General features: G+C 39.6%; 1 protein-coding gene across 2 annotated transcripts; it reads left to right on the forward strand.

The window, feature by feature from the left end:
* The first annotated feature begins 9420 nt into the window (after nt 1–9420).
* LOC144702059 (WAT1-related protein At5g07050-like) lies at nt 9421–13601 on the forward strand. 2 transcript variants are annotated; one of them, XM_078573929.1, is made up of 7 exons: nt 9421–9648; nt 9737–9820; nt 9903–10019; nt 10098–10326; nt 12556–12714; nt 12800–12951; nt 13228–13601. In XM_078573929.1, the coding sequence occupies exons 1-7, from the start codon at nt 9527–9529 to the stop codon at nt 13397–13399; spliced, it is 1035 nt and encodes a 344-aa protein (XP_078430055.1). In that variant the 5' UTR covers nt 9421–9526; the 3' UTR covers nt 13400–13601. The 2 variants fall into 2 exon arrangements, with proteins under 2 accessions (XP_078430055.1, XP_078430054.1); XM_078573928.1 differs by having other exon boundaries at nt 9422–9696; nt 9758–9820.
* The last annotated feature ends 8439 nt before the right edge of the window (nt 13602–22040 follow it).

Below are 22040 nucleotides of genomic sequence, written 5' to 3' on the forward strand. Positions count from 1 at the left end.
ACAAGATGAAATGATTCCATGACAAGCATATCAATCGTAAGCAATCCTTTCGGGGACAAAAGATATGGCTTTACAATTCATGTTTGAAACTATTTCGAGGGAAGTTAAAATCAAAATGGGCTGGTCTTATGTTAGTTCTAGATATATATGATAACGAGTCTATATGTGTGCAAACCCCTCAAACAAATAGTCAAATCAAGGTAAATGTTCAAAGGCTCAAACCCTATGTAGAGTTAGAGACTCTCCCAATACCTTCAACCCCACAAACCAACACTTTGAGGGACATTAATGTCAGGTAGAAATATATAGGAAGAAAAAAAAGAGGCCAAGTTATGCATAACCTTGTATTTTATTTTTGCTTGCTTTACTTGAATTAAATAATGAAGAGGTCAAGTCATCAAATACCAAGGTGCAAGAATGTCACTACACGGAAGGTTTGCTTCATAATTTTCCATTTTTTGATTTTTTTGTTTTTGTTTTCATTAATCATGTAGTTACATTCATTAGGGACACCCATTAACAAACATAAGTTGGGGTAGACACCAAATAATTGCAGCTCACGTAAGAATAAAGGTTACCTTAACACAATAAAAAATAGTAAGAATTTCAAATAAATAGGTAGCGAAACTTCACCTTGCTATACCCTAGGAATAATTGAGGTCGAGAAACTCAAACAATCCTCAAAGTTTTGCTGAATGATAAATTCGGTAACGTTTTTGTGCCATTGAAGACCATCATAGGAGTAGCTCTGTAGGCGAGTCCCTTCGGGGTTAAAGCTCAATGTAGGTTAAAGGGTCTCAATGCTTATCTCTTACTCTATTTACTTTGAAGTTCTTCTCCCTACCTAGTCGTTCTTCCAACATTGGAGTAGCCTATAACCGATGGTGAATATAAATGGTGTTCTTACTCAAATCCTATTTGTGTTCATGTGCAAGAACCAAAAAAATAAAACTGGGATTAAGATGCAATACAAAAAATCAAATAAGTGGTGCCAGTAGCGAATAAGTGATCCACACAAAAGTTACTAGCAGTAGTGAGGAAATAGGTGCTTCACACATAACAACTGGCCAAAACTACAGAGGGTAATAAAGCCTATTTCAACTTTTTTATTAAAAAATTCCTGCAGGTGAGCATTGAATAGAAGAGTCCAGATCAAAACTCTAGTGGCAATACCAAATGATAAACATGAAAAATCATGAGCAAAGATTTTTTTTTTTTGAACTTTCTATTATTTGAGCGTAGAGATTCAATAACTATCATTCAGGAAAACGCGGACCTTTGACGAGAAACTTAATATTTTCCTAACGGGGTCATTTCTTGAAAAGAACCATGTCATGGCACTAGGAGGGGAAACTTAGAATACCTAATACGATGATGCATCGGGGGAATATGGATCAGTCTCACCGTTGAAACCTCAGTTATTGCTGAGAAACTAGCAATAGGTAAAGTGTTGGGTTGTGAGTACATGAAAATACAAGCTATTAAAGTACTAATCTCATCATACTTGTGAGCTTTGAACGTTTAAAAACATTAATTTTCAGTGCATGTTATCATGATTTCATGTTAGCATAAGAATTTATTTAATTCTCAAGTAAAACAATAATTTTGATAAAAAATTAGGTAAATTCACACATCTTAAACTTTTAAAATTAAATTTATAAGAAAATTAAACATTTGTTTTAATTGACCTATCTATAATAAAATAAATTAGTCAAGAAACATGTATGAGAATTTAATAAACCATTTGTAAGCATAAATAAAATGTTTTTACAACTTATTTCATTTTTTAATAAATGAAATCATTTTTTTAATTGTCCCTTATTGGGTCAGTTTAAGCTCTATTGGGTTGTGAAATTTGCATAGGAAACACATGCAGATCATGCGGGCCAATCAGAAGCTTGGATGGCATACTCGGAGCATGACACATATGTAAACAACGGCACAGGTATCATGCACCATGCATGGCAGTTAAGGACCAATCACAGGCAACTTAACTCACTGCGTGCGATGCAACAAGTTCGTGCATGGCATGCATAGAGCAATCAGAGTGCATATCTCATTTCTAACTAATGGAGGAAAATTACGCTGTTAATTTTAAATGTCTTTGTATTTTTTAATTTGCCTAATACAAAAAAATTTGTAAAATATAGAAACTTACTCAGATATGTATAGTTGTGATTAAGAATCTCTCCGCAGGGACTCGCCATTAGCAATATATTCGATAATTGAGTTGCTAATTAACATGATATGGTAATAATAATAAAAATAGTAAGAATAAGAAGAGATAAGTAATAAGAAAGTATAGTGAATATTATTCTAATAAGATAATTAGAGAATATAAAATATCTAAGATTATTTTTATATGTACTAGAGATACTAAGAATGATAAAGAATTGAAGAGGTTTGATATCATCTACAATAAGGAAAATAATGTAGTTAGTGAAAAGTTTGACATTAAATTGATAAGAATACATAGTTTATTAAGATTAAAGAATAAAAATAAGTAGATGAAGCTAAATAGATATATTAAGAGAGAATGAAAGGGTTAGATTAGTATTTTTATATACTAAGAAGATAGGCGAAGAGAGAGTATTGAGTAATTATTTAACTATAATATACTGAGTATAAGTAAAGAGAAATATTAAGGAGGAGGAAAGAAGTAGTAAAATAAATTAATAAGTATTTACAGTAATACAAAAGACCCATAGGTATAGAATACTCCTTACATTTAATATATGTATTTTTATATGATTCATGTTTTTTATATATAGTTTATATAATTGATTTTGATAATCAATAAGTCAAATTTGTCTAACACCGGAGAGGTGTTTGACCAAATGTCCGATAGAAGATCGAGATATCAGAGAAATAAGTATTATCTAATTAATAGTAACTTTTTATATGTTTTATATAGTTTTTAGAAGAGAAAATTGAAGGTAAGGGGTTACTTCTGTCGAACACCCGAAAGGTGGTCCACCGAATACCAAATAGAAGTGGGGTAATAGGTATGTATTTTTTTTTAATTTGGAAAGTTTAAATAGTAGAACTTAGATAAATCAAGCAAATAATCATCGAACACGTGAAGTGTTCCATAAAATGCGAGAGAGAATTCTCATTACCAAATTCAAAGAAAACACAATAAAGATAGGGGTTGAATGAGAATTGAAGTGTCCAAAGTAATGGAAAACATGAAAATCAATCATAGAAATTCCTAACAGGACGTGAATTGCCCTGATTTGAAAAGAAGGGGTGGTGGCACCGATCCCCACCACAAAACTTCGGTTTCGGCATCCCCTTTCTCGTTTCCTATGTCCGGATGTGCATCCATGCTTCTCCAATTATTCTTTGGTGCCATCCAGAGCTTCATGAGTAGGCTGGAGGTTGCCAGGCTCTCCTTTTGCTCTCATTGCCGCCGAAAGGGATCCTCGCTGTACTACGGATTTATGGTCAAAAGATGGGATGAATTGGGGGCTCTTGGCCCCTTTTAATGGCTTGAGAGTGACTCCGCAGGTCGTCCGATGGATTGGCAGTCCCCCTCGCCAGCCTACAATTGTCTCCAGTTCACGCCGTCGATGGCCAGGGGCATGAATGGATGGAACCGCCCCTAGCCGTTCAATGGGCTAGTTTTCATCCAACAGCTGTGATAAAATCGCAGCCGTGGGCCAATCTAATACGGTGCACCCCGCGCATCCACGTCACCGCACCGTCATCACCTGATCAGCTTCCCTGTCTTCTCCTAATTTGTCCATCGAAGGGTCCCACCACCCCATCATCCTCATTGGCCAATAAGAAGCTGATATATATATAATAAAAATATTGGATAGATCTCCCATTCGATCTTCTTAAAGAAGATTGGACGGACAAAATCATATCCCTTTACTTAAAACGGCCTGAAAAATATGAGCTTCGGGCCAGATTGGCTCAAAGCCCAATCATATTGTTTCAATAATTTCATCAGATCGCGGCCCAATGAATCACAATCTCGCAAAGCATGGCAGCAGGATGGAACCCTAGTAGCCGGGCTCAGCGGCGGCGCGACAGCCTGGCGATGGCAGGGCGTGGAAGTGCACAAAAATTGTAGGTGCAAGGCTTGTCGGTAGGGCATGGCAACAAGGTAGTGCGGTGGTGGCAAGGCGTAGTGCAAGGTGCGGGGGCGTGATGGCGCGAGGGCAGCAAGTCACGATGGTGATGCACAATGGCAAGGTAGGGTGGCATTGTGATGGCAAGGTGATGGGGGAGCATCCAGTTGCCGCCAAGACCGGACGTCTCCAGCCACGCCGAGCTGCTCGCGCCGATGCTCACCATCCGGGTTTTAAGTACTCCGCGTAAGCACTTATCTTTGTTTTATTTGTTTTGTCTTTGTTTCATTCTCATTCTTGGATTTTTATGGATTGGGCCGGTGTTTTGGGCGAGTCCGCCTTATGTTTTTCGAAGGGTCACGGAACCCGAAAGATTACACAGATTGGGAATCGGACTTGGAACGTTATTTCCAATGGTACGACATGGATGATGACTTATGCGTGTCATACGCCGAGGCTCGCCTAGGAGGCCAAGCCAAAATCTTTTGGAAGAACGAGAAGGAGGCTGCTCGACGACGTGGAGATCCGCCCTTCACTTAGGACGAGATGTCACAAAAGCTGAGGATAAGTATATCCCAAACCTTTACATGGCATCTCGTGGAACTCCACCTCCATCTAAGCCGCTCTCCTTGGAGAACCGCTAACGACGTTCGGATCTCAATCAATTACGTTGCCGTGAGCCTCGTCGACAAGTGGACTACTCTCAATCAGGTACCCGTTCGTCTCCCCTCCGTCATTTCCAGTATCATTACCCGCTACAGTGTCGTCCTTCCCTATCATTTCCTCTCTTTAGTTTTCATGAAATCGTTTATAGGATAGCCACCAGCTATCGAGATGTGGGACTTTCTTGCGGTAAAGGGTTATCCGTTGATTCTTAGGCGACGAACTCCTTTGGGCCGTCAAACGCCCCTCACTCCTTAGACTTCTTAGTTGGTCTTAAGGGACATTGGGAGTTTAATCAGATCAATATCTTCCCCTACGGAAGACGTTGATCATCCCCCCCTCTTCCGTGGCCGTCCTTATTACACATTTAAAGGAGTGTTTTAAAACATCATTCAAATCAAAATCATTCATTACGAATTCATTCATCGTCATCCTGTGACGTAATACGAGCCACCCGATCCCGGCACGCCATCGTATTACATCACAAGGCATGGCGCCTGGTGGTCGCAGTTGTGGTTGCTTTGACAGCAGCGATTGGTAGTGGCTCCTGCAGTTGCAGTCATAGTCATAGCTGCAGTTGCGGCCGTGGTTGCAGCCGTGGGTGAAGTTGTGAGTGGACAGTGCATTCACGGTTTTCAAGCCGTGAACTCCAATTTTAGAGGTAATTAGTGATGATCAAAGGTCACCAAATACTGTCGTTGGTTTATCAGAATTAAAACAAAAAATTGATAATAACCTCACTAGGCTAGGGAGAGTAAGGGTCGATCCATAGGGAACAAGGGTGTATTCTAATGAGTTTGAACTTTACTTATAATTTTTATGAATTTTAGAGATGGTTTTACTACCTATAGAGATAAATAACTAATTAAATTAAATTATGGAACAAAAAATATTTAAAATATGTGTAAAAATATTAGTAGGCAGAAAATGAAAATTTGGGATCTTTTGGGATTTTTAGGAATATTTTATAGCCAAAATAAAATAAAAATTAAAGAAATAACCTCTGGTGGCGGTATGGCTGCGCTGAGTGGTGGAGGCCTGCTGGCACCCGCAGGCACCGTATGAGTGTGGTGGGCGGCCGGCACTCCGGACTTAGTTAAAATTTCGCTTAGTCCAGATGCTATATGGGGAAGGTGGCTTGGTGGAGGAGAGAGAAAATGGGACTGCACTAAATTTGCTCTAGAATGCGTTCTATAATGGATTATCGAGCATAGTTGGATGCGTTGGAACTATCTGGACATTGGCTACCTTCTCTAATAATAATCAAAAGACAAAGATGAAGTGTAAAAGTGAAAACAAGAAATAAGAAGGTAACCTCTTTATCACACCCTCTAAGGCCCAAGGGACTTCTTCTTCTCCTTTTCACCAGCTTCTTCAGCCCTGGATGCTTCCTGCTCAGTCTGGCACTCACTAAGGTAAATGGATATATGACTCGATAGCACTTAGGCCACCAAACATTACTTTGGATTGAATCACAAGATGAATATTACAATAGGGTGAACGGGTTTATATAGGGAGAGATAGCAAATGAGAGCCATTGGATTTTTAATACATTGGATGGCCAGATCTTCTTTTTTGGGTCATGATCCACATCCATTATGGTCCTCCAGTCACCATTGAGACTTTTGAATATACCACAGGGACGTTTAAGAACTATTTCCTTAATTAGCATGAAAGGTGGTATCTTTAAGTCTCCGCCCTTAGATGATTTATGAATTGAATGGTTGGATCTTCTTCTCTGGCTTGGAACCATGTCCAAGGGTGTCCTCCAATCAGCATACAAGTACCTTAAATGCTTATAAATAGTCATGACTGGACGTTCCCCTTGCTCTCCTGTTTTTGGCCCAAGATGCATTTTATGGTGGGCTTAATGGAGCTTCTTTAGTGCGCCTTTAGACTAGAGGCACTGTCTTGATTCGGGGCTCCTTTCTTGGCCCAAGGTTGTCGCTAGGCCTGCTCCTTTGGGTCAAATAGCTTCTACTTCATTTAATTATGCCCTTTAGTTATGAAAGTTTCACCTAATTCCAGCATCTTCCACATAAACTAAGAAGAGAGTGAGATTCATTCCACTTAACTCATTGAATTAAGTGGGGTTACTCCAACAAATGACAATAATTAACTCAAAATTAGAAAAAGGTGGTTTTACTCATGATTCTTTACAACTTAACATAAATGTTGATAATATATGCATATAAATATAAAGAAGTAGATAATTTAGCTAGAAATGCACATATTTATTACTATCATTTGGGAGTGATGAGAAGCGCCAACCAAGACCTACGAAGAAATGTTTACGCCCATTGACGTATTCCTATCTATCACTAACTTAACCCCAACGGTAGAGAAAATGTTTGGAGGCACTAAGAGAAACAGTACAACGCTTAGTCAGAGTTGACGAGCGTACTAGTAGCGCTAGGTGCGGGGAATGCCTTATTCGGCAGCAGTGGATGATGAGAAGCATGTAGGCGTGATGACAGCACGAATAGGCGTGATGGCGCAATAAGGTGCAATGACAGTTGAGACAATAGACACAATGATGGATGCGGCAAGGGTAGCGGAGTAGGGCACGACGGTGGCAAGGCCCAGCAACAATAGGACGTGGCGGTGACACAGCACTGGCAGTGCGGTGGAACGACAGCAACACAACATGGTAGGGGCGCGGTGGCAAGGCGATAGCGTGTCGGCGACACGGCGCGCTGGTACGATGCCGACAGGGTGTGGCGGCTGGATGGAACGATAGCGACCAGACGTGGACGCGGCATGACAACATGTGGGCGGCAGGGCGTGGCGGTGGCACCGACCGCACATGGTAGTTCAACAGAAATGTACTGACAAGGCGTGGGGGAGGGCGCGGAGAATCTTTTGAGAGAGAGAGAGAACAAATGCATTAAAAAAAACATTCGGACCCATCTTTGTCGTGTTGGTGTTGCACTTCTTGACAACACACGAGTAAGGGTGTAAACGTTATTTCAATGGTAGACGAGTGCACATTATGGTTGATTGGTGTTAAGTGGGCGTTATGGTTCATATCCTCTAAAAGCAAAACACCATTAGGGCTTCCATCATCCAGTGCAAGCTACTTATTTGGACGTCCCGGTCCCTGAGCGATGGAGGGAGGTATTGGTCTTCCAGGAGCCATACATGGCCATCTAGAACAATCTGAGGAGCAACGAGACCAACCATGATGGATCATCAGAGAGAAATAACTTTTATATTTTCTTTTATCACGGTTTTAATTTTAACTTTCTTTTTTACCAAAGAAAATCATGGCGACGATTCGTTGGTGGGAGAAAAACTGAAAGTGTGGGACCCATACGAATCGCACTCATGCAACGAGAGGATTCGACTGAAGTACATGTAGACAGAGAGAGTCTTGTCAGTACTTTTACTTCTTTTTTGATCGCAAGCAGGGTTCGCCCAACTGATATCCGTCCGTCATTCGGTATCGGACAACCGATATCTGATATCCGGGAAAAAATGGGGCGGTGCCAGATATCGGATATCGGATGATATCCGTCTCTTAGGGGTAGACGGATCAGTACCGGATACCGTATGTAGAGGGACGCGACAGATACCAGATGCTGATTATCGGTTTTTGATATCCGGATATCGGTACGGGTATCGACCGACAAAAGTTAACTTATCTATCTCATTCGTTTGTTCATTTAAATCTAACAACTTACGTTTTGATATGTTATTAACCTCGATCAATCTATACAGTGTAATATTTTTATTTTCGTCCATATGGGATAACAGGATACGCAGTTTACATTAAAATTCAAATCCCGTTATCCCATATGGGAGATATTCTAAATCGTGCGCTGTATATATTAGACAAGGTATATATATTAATGAATTAATATTATATTGATAGATTTTCTTTATATTATAATTGGTTTATATATAATATATATTTATGATATTAATACTTCGTCTAATAAATACAGGCCGAAATTTCTCTTATCTCCATATGGGATAAAGTAGTCAGAGTTTGTTAATCTTTGAATCCTGCAGTTATCCCACATGAAAAAAAAAGTTTGACTTGTATTTATTACATCGCCAATAAACAAATTAAAAGCTCTAAATACTCTTTACCGCAGGTTGATTCCGCTAATCGCTCTTCAATAATGAATGAAATATATTTTTATAAAATATATCGGTGTTGGATATCGAAAACCGATATCCACACCCAATATCCACACCCGATATCCAATATCGTCATCCTTCCCCCTGAGACGGAGACAGATCCCGACATCGAGACGGATATTGGTAAATGATATCGGCACTGTAGCAACCGATATCCAATAGCGATATCCGATATCTGGATATCGGAATGAACGGATACCGGAAAATTGCATTTCCGGTAACCGACACAGCATCCGTCCCGATTCCGTCATCCGGTACCGATATCTGGACGGGTGAACACTAATCGTAAGAGAGAGAGAGACAGAAACACGTTTTTGTTCTTGTCATTTTCTCGATCGGTGCCGATCATCCTGAGAGATAGAAAAAAAAAGAGCGATAATTAGAGAGATAGGAGGAAGGGAGCGTTTTAAGTTTTTTATTATTCGTTCATGAAAGAGAACGGGAGAGTAAGACCAAAATTGCGTTTTTCTTTATTTTCTGATCGATCATGAGGAATCGAGAGAGAGAGAGTGTGCGAATATAAGTGTGAGAGCGCCTAAATTTCCTCCAATTTAAGCTTCCGGAGCCGACGCGTCAGTGGAGGGAGGGAACAACGAGGTGAGAGAGAAAGAAGCAGGAGGGAATTGAAGTTATTCGCAATGGAGCACGGACCCGTGCTAGGGCAGATCTATGTGCAACTATCCTATGCCGCCATGTACCTGCTGTCTCGGGTTGTTCTACACCAAGGAATGAGTCATTATCTTTACGTCTTCTTCAGACAGTGCGTTGCTTGTATCGCCATCACAGTGATCGTCCTCTTTATAGAGAGGTAAGTAACCCAGACTTAATATTTTCCATCTGAACCGTAGGGCTGATGTGCCTCCCGGCAGTGGCCGAAGCGCAAAGCCATCGCTTAGAGACTTGGGAAAGATCTTCGTACTCGCAATACTGGGGTTAGTCTGTCAATTTAGTAATTCTGGATGTGCATAGCGAATGACACAGTTTTTCCTAAAAAGAACCCGGTTATATGGACAGGATCACAGTCAGCCAGAATCTTTACTTCGCCGGGCTTTCACTCACTTCCACGACCTTGGCCACGACAATGTATTGCATGTACCCTGCAATTACATTTATTTTTACATTGGTTTTTCGGTGGGTATTCGGACTTTACCTTGCTATATCTCTCTTTTAAAATATTGTACTTAATAAGCAGGAGATTTTTTACCTCAGGATGGAGAAGCTAGAGCTATCGGAATTGAGAGGAAGGGCCAAACTCTTGGGTACTTTACTCTGCGTTGGAGGAGCAGTGTTCATGACATTGTTCAAAGGACCTGTGATCTTCGGATATCACAGCTCACAGCATGAAGGCCTTTCTTTGTCCGTCGATAGTAGCTGGATACTAGGCGGTCTGCTTCTTGCCGGTGGTGTCTGCACTTGGTCTTCCTGTTTCATCTACCAGGTCTCTCTCTTTGTCTGTCTGTCTGTCTGTCTCTCTCTCTCTCTCTCTGCTCTGGCTCTCTCTCTCTCTCTCTCTTTGTCTCTGTCTCTCTCTCTCTCTCTCTCTCTCTCTCTCTCTCTCTTTGTCTCTGGCTCTCTCTCTCTCTCATTCTCTCTCGCTCTCTCTCTCTCTCTCTTTGTCTTTGGCTCTCTCTCTCTCTCTCTCTCTTTGTATTTGGCTCTCTCTCTCTCTCCCTATCACTCCGCCTCTCTGTCTCTCTGCCTCTTTGCCTTTCTTCTCTCTCTCTCTGCCTCTTTGCCTTTCTTCTCTCTCTCTCTGCCTCTTTGCCTTTCTTCTCTCTCTCTCTGCCTCTTTGCCTTTCTTCTCTCTCTCTCTGCCTCTTTGCCTTTCTTCTCCCTCTCTATCTCTCTATCTCTCTCTCCTTCTCTCTCTCTGCCTCCTTGCCTTTCTTCTCTCTCTCTCTGCTTCTCTGCCTTCTTCTCCCGTTCTATCTCTCTATCTCTCTCTCCTTCTCTCTCGCTGCCTCTTTGCCTTCCTTCTCTCTCTATCTCTATCTATCTCTCCGCTTCTCTGCCTCTCTTCTCCCTCTCTATCTCTCTATCTCTCTCTCTATCTTTCTCTCTCTCCTCTCTCTCTCTCTCTCTCTCTGTCTCTCTGCCTCTCTGCGCTCTCTCTCTCTCTCTCTATCTCTGTATTTCTCTCTCCCCCTATCTATCGATATCTGTCTACATATCAAACTTCGTATTTCTCGTCCTCTATCTATCGATATCTGTCTATATATCAATCGCCGTACCTCTCTCCCTCTGTATATCCATATTTATCTATATATTAATCGCCGTATCTCTCTCCCTGTATTTTTCTCTCTCTATCTATACCAGTATTGCTATATGTATATATCACTGTATTTCTCTCTCTCTGTCGATCCATATGTATCTAACTAACTCTGTATTTCTCTCTATCGCTCTATATATCTATATCTATCCATATACCTGTGTGTTTCTCTCTCTCTCTCTGCCTTTCTCTCTATCTGTCTGTATCTGTATTTCTCTCTATCTATCCATTTCGATCTGTCTGAGTATTTTTCTCTGTATCTATCCATTTCAATCCATCTTTGTTTTTTACCTCTATCTATATTTCTATCTCTCTATCTCTCTTTCTATCTTCTATCTATGATGATTTCTCTCATTTCATCTCACTATATTTATATTTATATGTCAGCTCAACCTCTGTATCTGTCTCTCTCTATCTACCTATCTCTATCTCTCTATCTATATCTGCATTTATCTCTCTATTTCTCTATCTATCGATACATGTTTTTATAGCTATATATATATCAATGTATCTATAACTGCATTTCTGTATCTATATTTTTGTTTCTATCTATGTATGTATTTCTTTCTATCTATCTCTTTGTCTCTTTCTCTCTATTTGTCTCTATCCGTACGTGTTATTCTCTCACGTTCTCAATGTATCTAAATCTACCTATATATATCTGCATTTCTCTCTCTCTATCTATCTATCTATCTATCTATCTATCTATCTATCTATCTATCTATCTATAGACTTGTTTCGCTTTCGCTCTCTATCTATCTGTCTACCTACCGATATATGTATGAATTTCTCTCTCTCTATCTCTACATCTCCCTATATATGTGTCTCTCTCTCGCTCTCTATCTATCTTTATCTATCTACCTATCTATATCTGAATTTCTCTCTCTCTCTCTAAATATCGACCTATATGTGTCTCTCTCTCGCTCTGTATCTATTTATATGTATCTACCAATCTATATCTCAATTTCTCTCTCTCTCGACCACTCTATATATCTATTTGTGTGTTTCTCTTTCGCCTCTATCTATCTATATCTATCTACCTATCTATATCTCTATTTCTCTTTCTTTCTATATCTATAGCCCTCTACTATCTCAGTATTCCTTTATTTGTATCTATCTATCTATCTATCTATCTATCTCTGTATTTTACTCCTTTATCTCTTTGCGTCTGCCTTTGTCCTTCTCTCGGTCTTTTGCAGTCTGTCCCTATGTTTCTCTCTCTTTCGGTCGGTCTACGTCCGTCTCCCTCTCTTTGCTTGTCCCTGTGTTTGTCTCTTTCTGTGTATTCTCTGTTTGCTTGTGGTTCTACCTATCCTAAACCGCAGTAGCTATTGCGACAGGTGAACTTAACAGAGAAGGCAGAAGCTCATAGGTTTTGACAGCTTTCATTTGTCGCAGGCGTGGATAACCTTAGATTGCACCTCCCAGTTGACGACAACAGCTGTTATGTGCTGGATGGGAGCCTTGCAATCGGGCCTCCTTGCGCTCCTTTTTGTGCAAACGCCTGACGCGTGGAGGCTAGGATGGGACCTTCAACTTCTCACCATCACCTACAGTGTAATTATCCAGACTCTTCCTGAAAACGATGAAAGAACAGGAGTATAATACATGGAGATTTTAATTGGTAATCACTGGTGCTCAGGGTGTATTCTGCTCTGCCATTGGATTGTTCGTGATATTGTGGTGCGTGGAGAAGAAGGGCCCCCTCTTCACTAGTGTCTTCAGCCCTCTATGCAACGTTATCGTCGCTATCTTTGAGCCTATTCTCCTCCATGTGCCTTTCTGCTGGGGGAGGTATTGATTTATCAATGTTAAATTGAGATTTATAGTGACATGAGATATATGTTGGCCAGTTCAATGAAAATACATATTTGTAATCACATCTAGTATTGTATTGTTGATCCTTAGTAAACTAATTCATGTGACTTATTTTCTCACCACGGAAAATAATCCAAAGTGGATGTAGTGATTTTCTTTGGTGTTTTTATTTGCTACCCAGGGATATTTTCTAATATTATCTATGGGAGTTTCGAGATGGGATTAATTTTCATCGGAATCTTCGGTTTTCAGTCTGGCGGGCATGATTCTGGTGATCGGGGGTCTCTACATCGTGGTATGGGGGAAAACGGCGGAAGAGAACGTGGGGGGAGTTGGAGAGGTTGTCGTCTCCGGCAATACCACTGACTGTGACTACTCAGAGCCTCTGCTTATCAGCGGCGGAGATGAAGCTGTCAAGGTTTAAAAAATATAGATATACTCCTCCGGTTGGAGTTTTCCATGTTATTTTATCTTATTCAAACTGAGATCGAATAATGTCATTAATTCGTAAATAATCTACCGCGACGCATATGCACCTGTACCACTTTATTGCCTTTGTTCGTGGCTCGTCAAATAAGGCAACATGTTTCTTTGTTAGTATCAATGAAAATCTCAGTTGGTCGGTATCGAGGAAAATATGCAGCAATATGTTGTTAGAGAGCTTGATATCAACACGCGGAAAAGAAATGGTAGACATAGATTAAGCAATGTAAGACTCTTAGGAGACAAATTCTATACAAATGCCCATGTCCTATGAAGGATAATGAAGGGTTGAAACTAATGGGATTTCTAACTCAGTGGTCATGACTGGACGATATGCTTGCATTGATATGACTATTCTTATACACTATATAGTAACCAATGACTAACAGGCTCCATGAGTCAGTCCATACACAGTCCTTGGAATCTTCAAGAGCATTAACTGTAGCTTGGCACCCTACAAGTTGCAGACTCAACATATTGATTAGATTAAATCCATCTGATATTAATTAATTAATGTATATGATGATATAGTTAATTAATTTGGAAGGCCAAGGAATGTTATATGGTCGTTTGAACCGTTAACTAGACCTATACATGGTCGTGGAGTGTCACACGCAAATGGACTTCTTTGGGCGACAAAATATACACTTAAGTTTGGGGGGCTTTATGAAAAGTACTCACTTACTATAAATAGGGAAGGGCCCTGAAAGAAATTCATCAAGGTCAGAATAGGGAAGGGCCCCTGATGAAAGAAATTCATCAGGGGCCTGCCCCTTTCTCCCCTTTCTCCCCACAGCTCCATTCCATTTCCGATATGACCGGGACGACGTAACAGAGACAACGGGGGTTAAACGTATCTCGTTAAGGCCAATGAAGAGTTTTGATGTGCTATGTACCGCATGGATATATCTAGAGGATGTACACATGAGCATCTCCAGTCGAAGGAAATATGGATGTGATCCATGCAAAGGTTATTTTTTTAATGTTTTCTTGACACCATTGTGATTCTGTTATAACTCCAAATCAAGACCTACACAAGTGAACATTATATGCATCACAATCATGAACATTAGATATTTAAATTAGTTAATGTTTATATAACTCTATGCACAAGATGCACTTCATCGCATATCCAGAATGACGTATTAGTTTGTGAAAGTTTACTATGCCATATGCAGTTGTAGGAGTGTTGGTGAAACCTTAAGGTTTCATCCAGATTTTATTAAACTACTTATAGCCTTTTGAAATGTGGAGTGCATCTTAGAGCCGCATCTTTGAGAGACTTAACTTGATACATGATTTAAATCAACTAAATGTTAATTAATCTTTGTAATAATCATTATGTAATCATTTTGAAAGATAATGATGAGATATGGGCCTACTTGAGTCTTTTATGTGAGTTTAGGTTGATACCATATGACGTAACAGGGGGGTGAATGGTACTTCAACTTTACTTAGCTCTAATATAGTTCGGTGCATGAATACAATTTAACTCTCTAGTAAATGAGTATATGATAGGGTATAATCACTTTTTTAATACATCATAGGTTAGTCCTGAATTATGTTTGGCTCTCAAGCAATGGGTGATGATGAGCCCTGAATGTGGCGTAACAAGAAAGTACTTCATATAAAAAGTTGGTTAATCTGTGTCATCATCAACCCCTGAAGTCATCATCAGAATATTGATGATTGATCTCTTTTGATGCCATCCCCAAATAAACTTTTTACTCTGCCCCAAATCTTTCACATAGTTGAGCCCCAAATCATTTGAGGATCTTACTGAAAGCCTGTATATTTAGGTACTTGGAAGAGTCATTTATGTACACACAAATTCATCTATATATATTGAATTATTCTCAATAATAAACTATCACTGAATATATTTCAAGTAAAATTACATTAGATATTCAATTAACTATAACGGGATTGTTCTATATTACATGATTTTACCTGTTTGCCAATTCTCGTCATATATTGGTGTTGTATATATATTATACGATATATACATACATCAAATCCTTCTGAATAATAATTTACTGCCATTTAAACACACGTTCAAATAAAAGTTTCTTTGGTTAAAATGTCATCAGAACGGTTTTAGTTGATTTCTGTCTCTTGCTCACATTTATAAATATCACACAAATATATTACATATAACCTATACACATAATCTGACATATTTGAGAATTATGATATTCGTGTTAATACACAGCATATACTTGGAGTTTTAAATTCTTGTTAATATTTTAATGACCCTCATCTAATGTTTTTTCATGATTTCACTAGTTTATTTATACTCACTTAAATCGTCAATCAGGCATCAAGCATCGTGAGTCTACATGCTATGTGTTTGTATAAATACTAGAAAGACAGTCTTTTGATAACACTAGAAAAAATAACAGCAACGTCCAAGTCTAATGTGTGAATTCCAAGTATCAATGTTTAAACTTCTTATAACTTCTTCAGTCTTTGATTGAATAGCCCCACTCTAAATGCTACACGTCACGACTTCTAACCATGTTGTCCTCCTCATGGCCTCTTCAAACATGCACTACAAAAGAGAATTCCAATTCCTTTGGATCAAAAATGTTTTTTCAGAGAAACATTGTAGTAAAACATTTATAATACACGGCCCAAAAATTATGAACTGGAGTAATTACAAACAATGTCATTCACCGCATAAGGCATAAAAATTAAAGCCACTAGTGGTAATTCCTCCGTAGATTTAACTTCAATTTTTCCTTAAATGTTATATATTATTTTTCCTTCAATTTTCTCCGTATATCATAAATGTTATATATTATTAAAAATAAATTTCATGAACACAGTTATGACATTTATCAGTACATGAATACAATTTTTTCCTTGAAACAAAAATGTTCAGATATAAATATCAGTACCAAATAAAATTCAATATTGCCCATAACATGTCACTAGCGGAATGGTTCTAACCAGTGCCAAAATACGTGTCATTAGCCTAAGGGGTGCAGAAAATAAAGTTCATTTGGAATTAGAAATTTTTTTTATTATACAATAGAGGTTTTGAGAAAAAAACAGCTCCCTGAATGTAGAATATATGTCGTGTGTCATGAGGGAGACCAATGAAAATTGTTCATTTACCTCCCCCATATTTTATCCTTGAGCATTTTTGGTGTAACTGTAATGAAAATAACATCCGCATAGATTTAGAATATGTTATCAGTACAACATGGTAAGGACCGATGTAACACAATGGGACAGGATAGTCAGGTCGTGTTACACCAATGTGGCAGGCGTATGGTATGTGTGATACTATGATGCAATCATTTAGAAAATTTCATGAAAGAGCACTTAAAAGTCACCGGCTAGATCAATAGACAAATAGATGAACACGATGGGTATAGCGCCGGGCAGGCTCTGTATGACAATGTTCGAATCTCTTCCCGGACAAAGGCTTTGCAGGCGAAGGGGATAGTCATGGCGGACAGATGTCTGTTTACAGGCGGCAACACACAGCCAGAGGATGAGATCGACCACTCGTGGTCTCGAGATAGGAAAAGGATGCGGTCGGCATCGTACATTGGACGGCGGCATCCAGTATTCCTGCTACCCCCGACGGCTGGGGGAACCGGAGGGCTGAAGATCAGTGGAAGCGGGAAAGAAGACCGAGGGCCGAGGCACAAACGCTGGTGTCGAGGCCCTCTCAGCGTTGAACACCAAGGTCGCTGTGTGAAGAATTCTCGGTAGAGATTGAAGAAGAAGAAGAAGAAAGATTGAAGAAGAAGATAGGAAGAAATTGAGAGAGAAGAGCGGGCACCAACAATCTTGAATGTAGATTGTTTATTGATCCTCAAGAGTTTACAGCTGATGTTTGTTCGTATTTATAGCTGTATAGTGATACTAATAATAGTAATATTTCTGTTTTAATCATAACCGTTATAACTGATATAACGGCTATGTTAAAATAAATAATGACCGTTGGATTAAAAATGAAGTATTTCTTTATTTTATATTTTCCTATTCTATGTTTGATCCTGACTGCTAGATGTAATCTTATTCTATGTGAAATCCTAGATTAAATCCTAGTCGTCTACTTCTCGTACCGAGTATAAGTATGTCATCAACATATATGAGAATAAAGATTGGTTTTGATGAGGAGGATTTTTAAAAAATGATGTATCGGTTTTCGACCCAATGAAATCTAATTGAACTAGGAATTGAGTCAATTTACAAAACCAGGCTCTTGGAGATTATTTTAAACCATATATAGATTTTATAAGAAGACAAACATGATTAGGATTGGTCAGATCTCTGAAACCCATGGGTTGTTCCATGTATAAGGTTTCTTTTAGATCTCCATGTAAAAATGCATTAGATACGTCCACTTGATGAATGTTCCAGTTCATGGTAACTGCAAATGAAAGCAGCAAACAAATGGTTGTGTGTTTTATTACTGGACTAAAAGTTTCGAATAAGTCAAATCCCTCTTGCTGATTATAACCTTTAGCAACCAGTCGTGCTTTATATTTATCAATTGTACCATCTTGTTTGTACTTAGTTTTGTATACCCACTTGCATCCAATTATGTGCAAATTTGGGTTTTTGGGAACTAATTTCCAAGTTTGGTTTTGTATTAACACATTAAACTCATCCTTCATAGCTTGCATCCAATGAGGACTCATGGATGCAACTTTGAAAAAAGACGTTTCTTCTGAGTGGACTACATCAACAGTCAGACATGTAGGTAGTGGATAAGGAGCTACAGTTAGTGACAGACGACGTTTTGGAGGAGTAAATTCTGAGTAAATATCATGAATAGGTCTTGTTTTTAGAATTTCTCCAACTTCAGGATTATAGTCCAGAGTGTTCAAGATCGGTTTCTCTTCCTCAGTTGGGTTGTTTGGATCAATAAGCCGTATTGAATTTGGATTCTTCAATTCAGATTGATCAGATCCATCATCAGATGTAGTAGCTATTGATGAAGGACCTAGATCAGTGTTCGGGCTATTGATCCCACCAGATGAGTCATTTGGTTCGATAGTCAGATTATCAGTGTTACTGGCATCCATTTCACTTGTTCTTGAGGTTTAAAGATTTTCATGAAATGAGCCCAGAACACCTTTTCCTTGACTAAAATTTTGTTCAAATGAGAAAGGAAATGAGTTTTCAAAGAAAATAATGTCTAGAGATAAAACAATTACCTGTTTGGAGAGACAAACATCAGTAGTCGAGATGAAGAGCACTGTAACCTAAAAATACACATCTTTCTGATCTTGGCTCAAGTTTATGTTTAACATAAGGCCTTCAGTAGGGATAACACAGGCAACCAAAGGTTCTCAATAAAGAGTAATCAGGTTTATTTTTAAAAAGCATTTCGTAAGAAGATTTGTTCTTCAGGATTGGAGTAGTTAGTATATTTATCAGGTATGCTGAAGTTACTAGTGCTTCATCCCAAAATTGCTTAGGCATTTTTGCATGATGAAGCAGTGAGAGTGCTGTTTCGATTAAATGCCTGTGTCTCCTCTCGGCTGTCTGATGAGCTCAATTTTAGGGTGTTTTTTACTGGTTATTTATCAGTTGAATTCGTGTGAGGATTGAGCTTATGCAACAAAATATATAACCTCACAGCCTTTGGCAAGCAAGGGTCGATCCACAAGAAGCAAACAAAATAGCGGAAAATTCTTTTCTATTAAATCAGTCTATTCAGTTCTCTAATTCCAAGTGTTAATCTCTGTAGAAATTTTCTTCAGAATAAGTTGCAAAGAATTCCTTAAAAGTATGGATTCAGCTAATTCTTCAGTCAAATTATCTTCAGTTAAGTTTTACGGAGATATCTTGGCAAACTCAATTGAGCAGAACCGTCAGTAGAGAAATTTTCTTTGTTGACGGTTCGCTTATGCCCTGTGAGGCAATTGAGCAAACACCCTGCGGGTGTTTGTGCACGCACGAACGCCTGCGCGCGGGTGAGCCTGCTCGCAGCACTACTGCGCGCGGGTGAGCCTGCTCGCAGCACTACTGCGCGCGGGCTAACCTGCACGCGTCGCTGCTGCGCGCGGGCTAACCTGCACGTGGCGCTGCTGCGCACGGGCGAGCCTACGCGCGGGCGAGCCTGCGCGCAGCGTTGCGGCGGGTGAGCTCTTGGCGCGCGCGGCCAGCGCGCGTGGCCTGCTCGCGGTGCTGATTCGCGCGTGCGAGCTTGCTCGCTGCTTGGATTGCTGGCAACCTAGGATGAGGCTTGGGTTGCTAGCAGTTGGAAGTTCTGCAAGGAAGGAGTTCACGATCGGATGCGAGAACAATGAATTTTTGCTAGACAGAAGGGAAAACGATTCAATCAACTATGGGATTCGAAATCAAACGTAACCAAAGGAACAACAGAAATTGGAAATGCTGAAGACACAGCTTGTGACCTTCAGCCCAATCCTGATTGTCTTAGAAGGGAGAAGAAGATTGTACCGAAACCGAAACGCTCACGCCTCCTTGTGTCACTCCTTCCGGGCAAGGCAACGATCGTCGTGCTCCAGCTACTCCTCGGCTTGCTTCTCTCCCAGCTCCAATGCTCATCAGCCTTGGAGGGTCTGCAGAAATCCTTTCTCTCCAAGCCCTAGCTTCCTTGAGAGAAATTGTGGACAACCTAAAATCAACTCTCAAAAGAGTATTTATAGGTTTCTCTTAAGTCATGCCCAGGGGCATTTTCATAATTTCTGCTTCTTTGAATTTTTGCCCGCTCCTCTTGATCCTCGTCTCTTTCCTTGATCTTCTTAACCTGTCTCTAAATGTTTACTAACCATAAAATGTTAAATATATTCGACTTGATTCAAAGGATCAAGTGGGGTTAGTGATTTTATAAAATGATGCATATGCATGATATTAGCATGAATTAACATTATAATTTTGATGAATGAAAACTAAAAAGTTTAATTATTTGATGACATATTTGAGAGTCATCAAACACCCGCCAACTTAAATCATTACTAGTCCCTTAGTAATGAAATGCAGGTGAGAATAAAAGATGATCTCAAGTTGACCCTCGACTTCCGATAGCTTTGATTCATGCTCTTTTCAAGGAGTATTTTCAGCAATTGAACTTGACCAGCATAAGAGAAATTTAGGATCTATCTCAGCCTTCTACCTCAACTAAGTGCACTTGATCTACGGAGTACATATAGTAAGTACATAGTATATGGAGTAAGGTCAAGTTAACACCCCAAGCGCACTACTGAACAAGGCGTGGAGAGCGGTGCTAATGGTAGCTCAATACTATGGCTATAGTAGCATCGGCTCAAACACATGGGAGACAGCTTTTCCACCTTTATTTTCTTTGGCATTTGCTGCTTGTTGGTCATTTTTGATGACAATCAACTTTAGTAACTATGATGCAAGCTTTTGCTTGTTTTTGCGCAATGCAGCTTTCACTTTATAATTTGTTGGCGCTTATCCACTACCCATATGCCGTCCTTAGTAGACCGGCAGCTTATTCCCCCGACGAAGTTTTGTATCCTTCTTGGTTCAGGGAGCTTCACTCACATCATAATAATATTGCCAATAAGCTAGCACTAACCCTACTCTCCACTAAAGCTAAAAATTTCGTGCATGTAAGTGCTAACTCAACCCGAAGTCGGTGGTGAGGTGAGAGAAATATAATGGTAAGAGATGTGGATGAAATAGTACGTATCATAGTGCACCTAGCTAGGCTTACTTCACCTAGGATTTCCTAGCTGGCCACTCTTGCACCTCTACCCTTTTGGAAAGAATCGAATTATCATGCATATCATTGGACAAGCATCTCCTAGGATCATCAAATATCCATGGTTTGTGAATGCAAAACGAAAAATTTTAATGGATGATGCATGCAAGTGTACTCCCCTCCCCCCAATAAACAGGCATGTTCCTACATGACAAATCATAATTACGAGAAAGGAGAAAGAGAGATCAAACCATGGAAGGAAAGGCGGCGATAAGCATTCGTGTTGTCCAGTGACGGTGTACCTAGCTTGGATAGGAGTAGCTGCACACGAAGACAGAAACAAAAATGAAGAAAACAAAAACAAAACACAGCAAAATAACAAAATAGAGAAAATAGGAAATGGAAGCAAAAACTAGTCAGATCATGAGCTCTCGTGCGGTGGCTTTTCCAAAGTAATATTCATGGGGCTATTAAGATCTTCTTCTTCTAAGTAGGGTTTGAGCCGTTGCCCATTCACAGTGAATTGTCTTTGAGATGTAGGATAAAAAATGGTAACCGCTCCATTCTCAAAAACCTGCTGAACAAGGAAGGGGCCATCCCATCGCGTTTTCAATTTTCCTGGAAAGAGTTTTAATCTAGAGTTGTAAAGCCATACTTTTTGATTCTCTAAAAAAATTCGTCTCTTCAAGCTCTTATCATGAAACATCTTCATCTTGGCTTTATAAATCTTCGAATTCTCATAAGGCTCATTTCTTAACTCTTCCAACTCATTCAATTGAAGAAGTCTATGCTTGCCGGCTCTATCCAAATCTAGGTTGAGTTTCCTAATAGCCCACAGGGCCTTGTGTTCTAACTCAAGTGGTAGGTGACAAGCCTTCCCAAAGATAAGTCGAAAGGGAGACATGCCGAGAGGAGTTTT

The sequence above is a fragment of the Wolffia australiana genome, chromosome 4 (genome assembly GCF_029677425.1).
Source record: "Wolffia australiana isolate 7733 chromosome 4, ASM2967742v1".
In the NCBI taxonomy this organism is placed as follows: Eukaryota; Viridiplantae; Streptophyta; class Magnoliopsida; order Alismatales; family Araceae; genus Wolffia; species Wolffia australiana.

Excerpts from the sequence above, each read along its gene's own strand:
- LOC144702059 (XM_078573928.1), top strand. The coding sequence starts at position 9,527 with ATGGAGCACGGACCCGTGCTAGGGCAGATCTATGTGCAACTATCCTAT. Across the intron at positions 10,020-10,097 it reads ATTTTTACATTGGTTTTTCG|GATGGAGAAGCTAGAGCTAT; the intron begins GTGGGTATTCGG and ends TTTTTACCTCAG. Across the intron at positions 12,715-12,799 it reads TTCTCACCATCACCTACAGT|GGTGTATTCTGCTCTGCCAT; the intron begins GTAATTATCCAG and ends ACTGGTGCTCAG.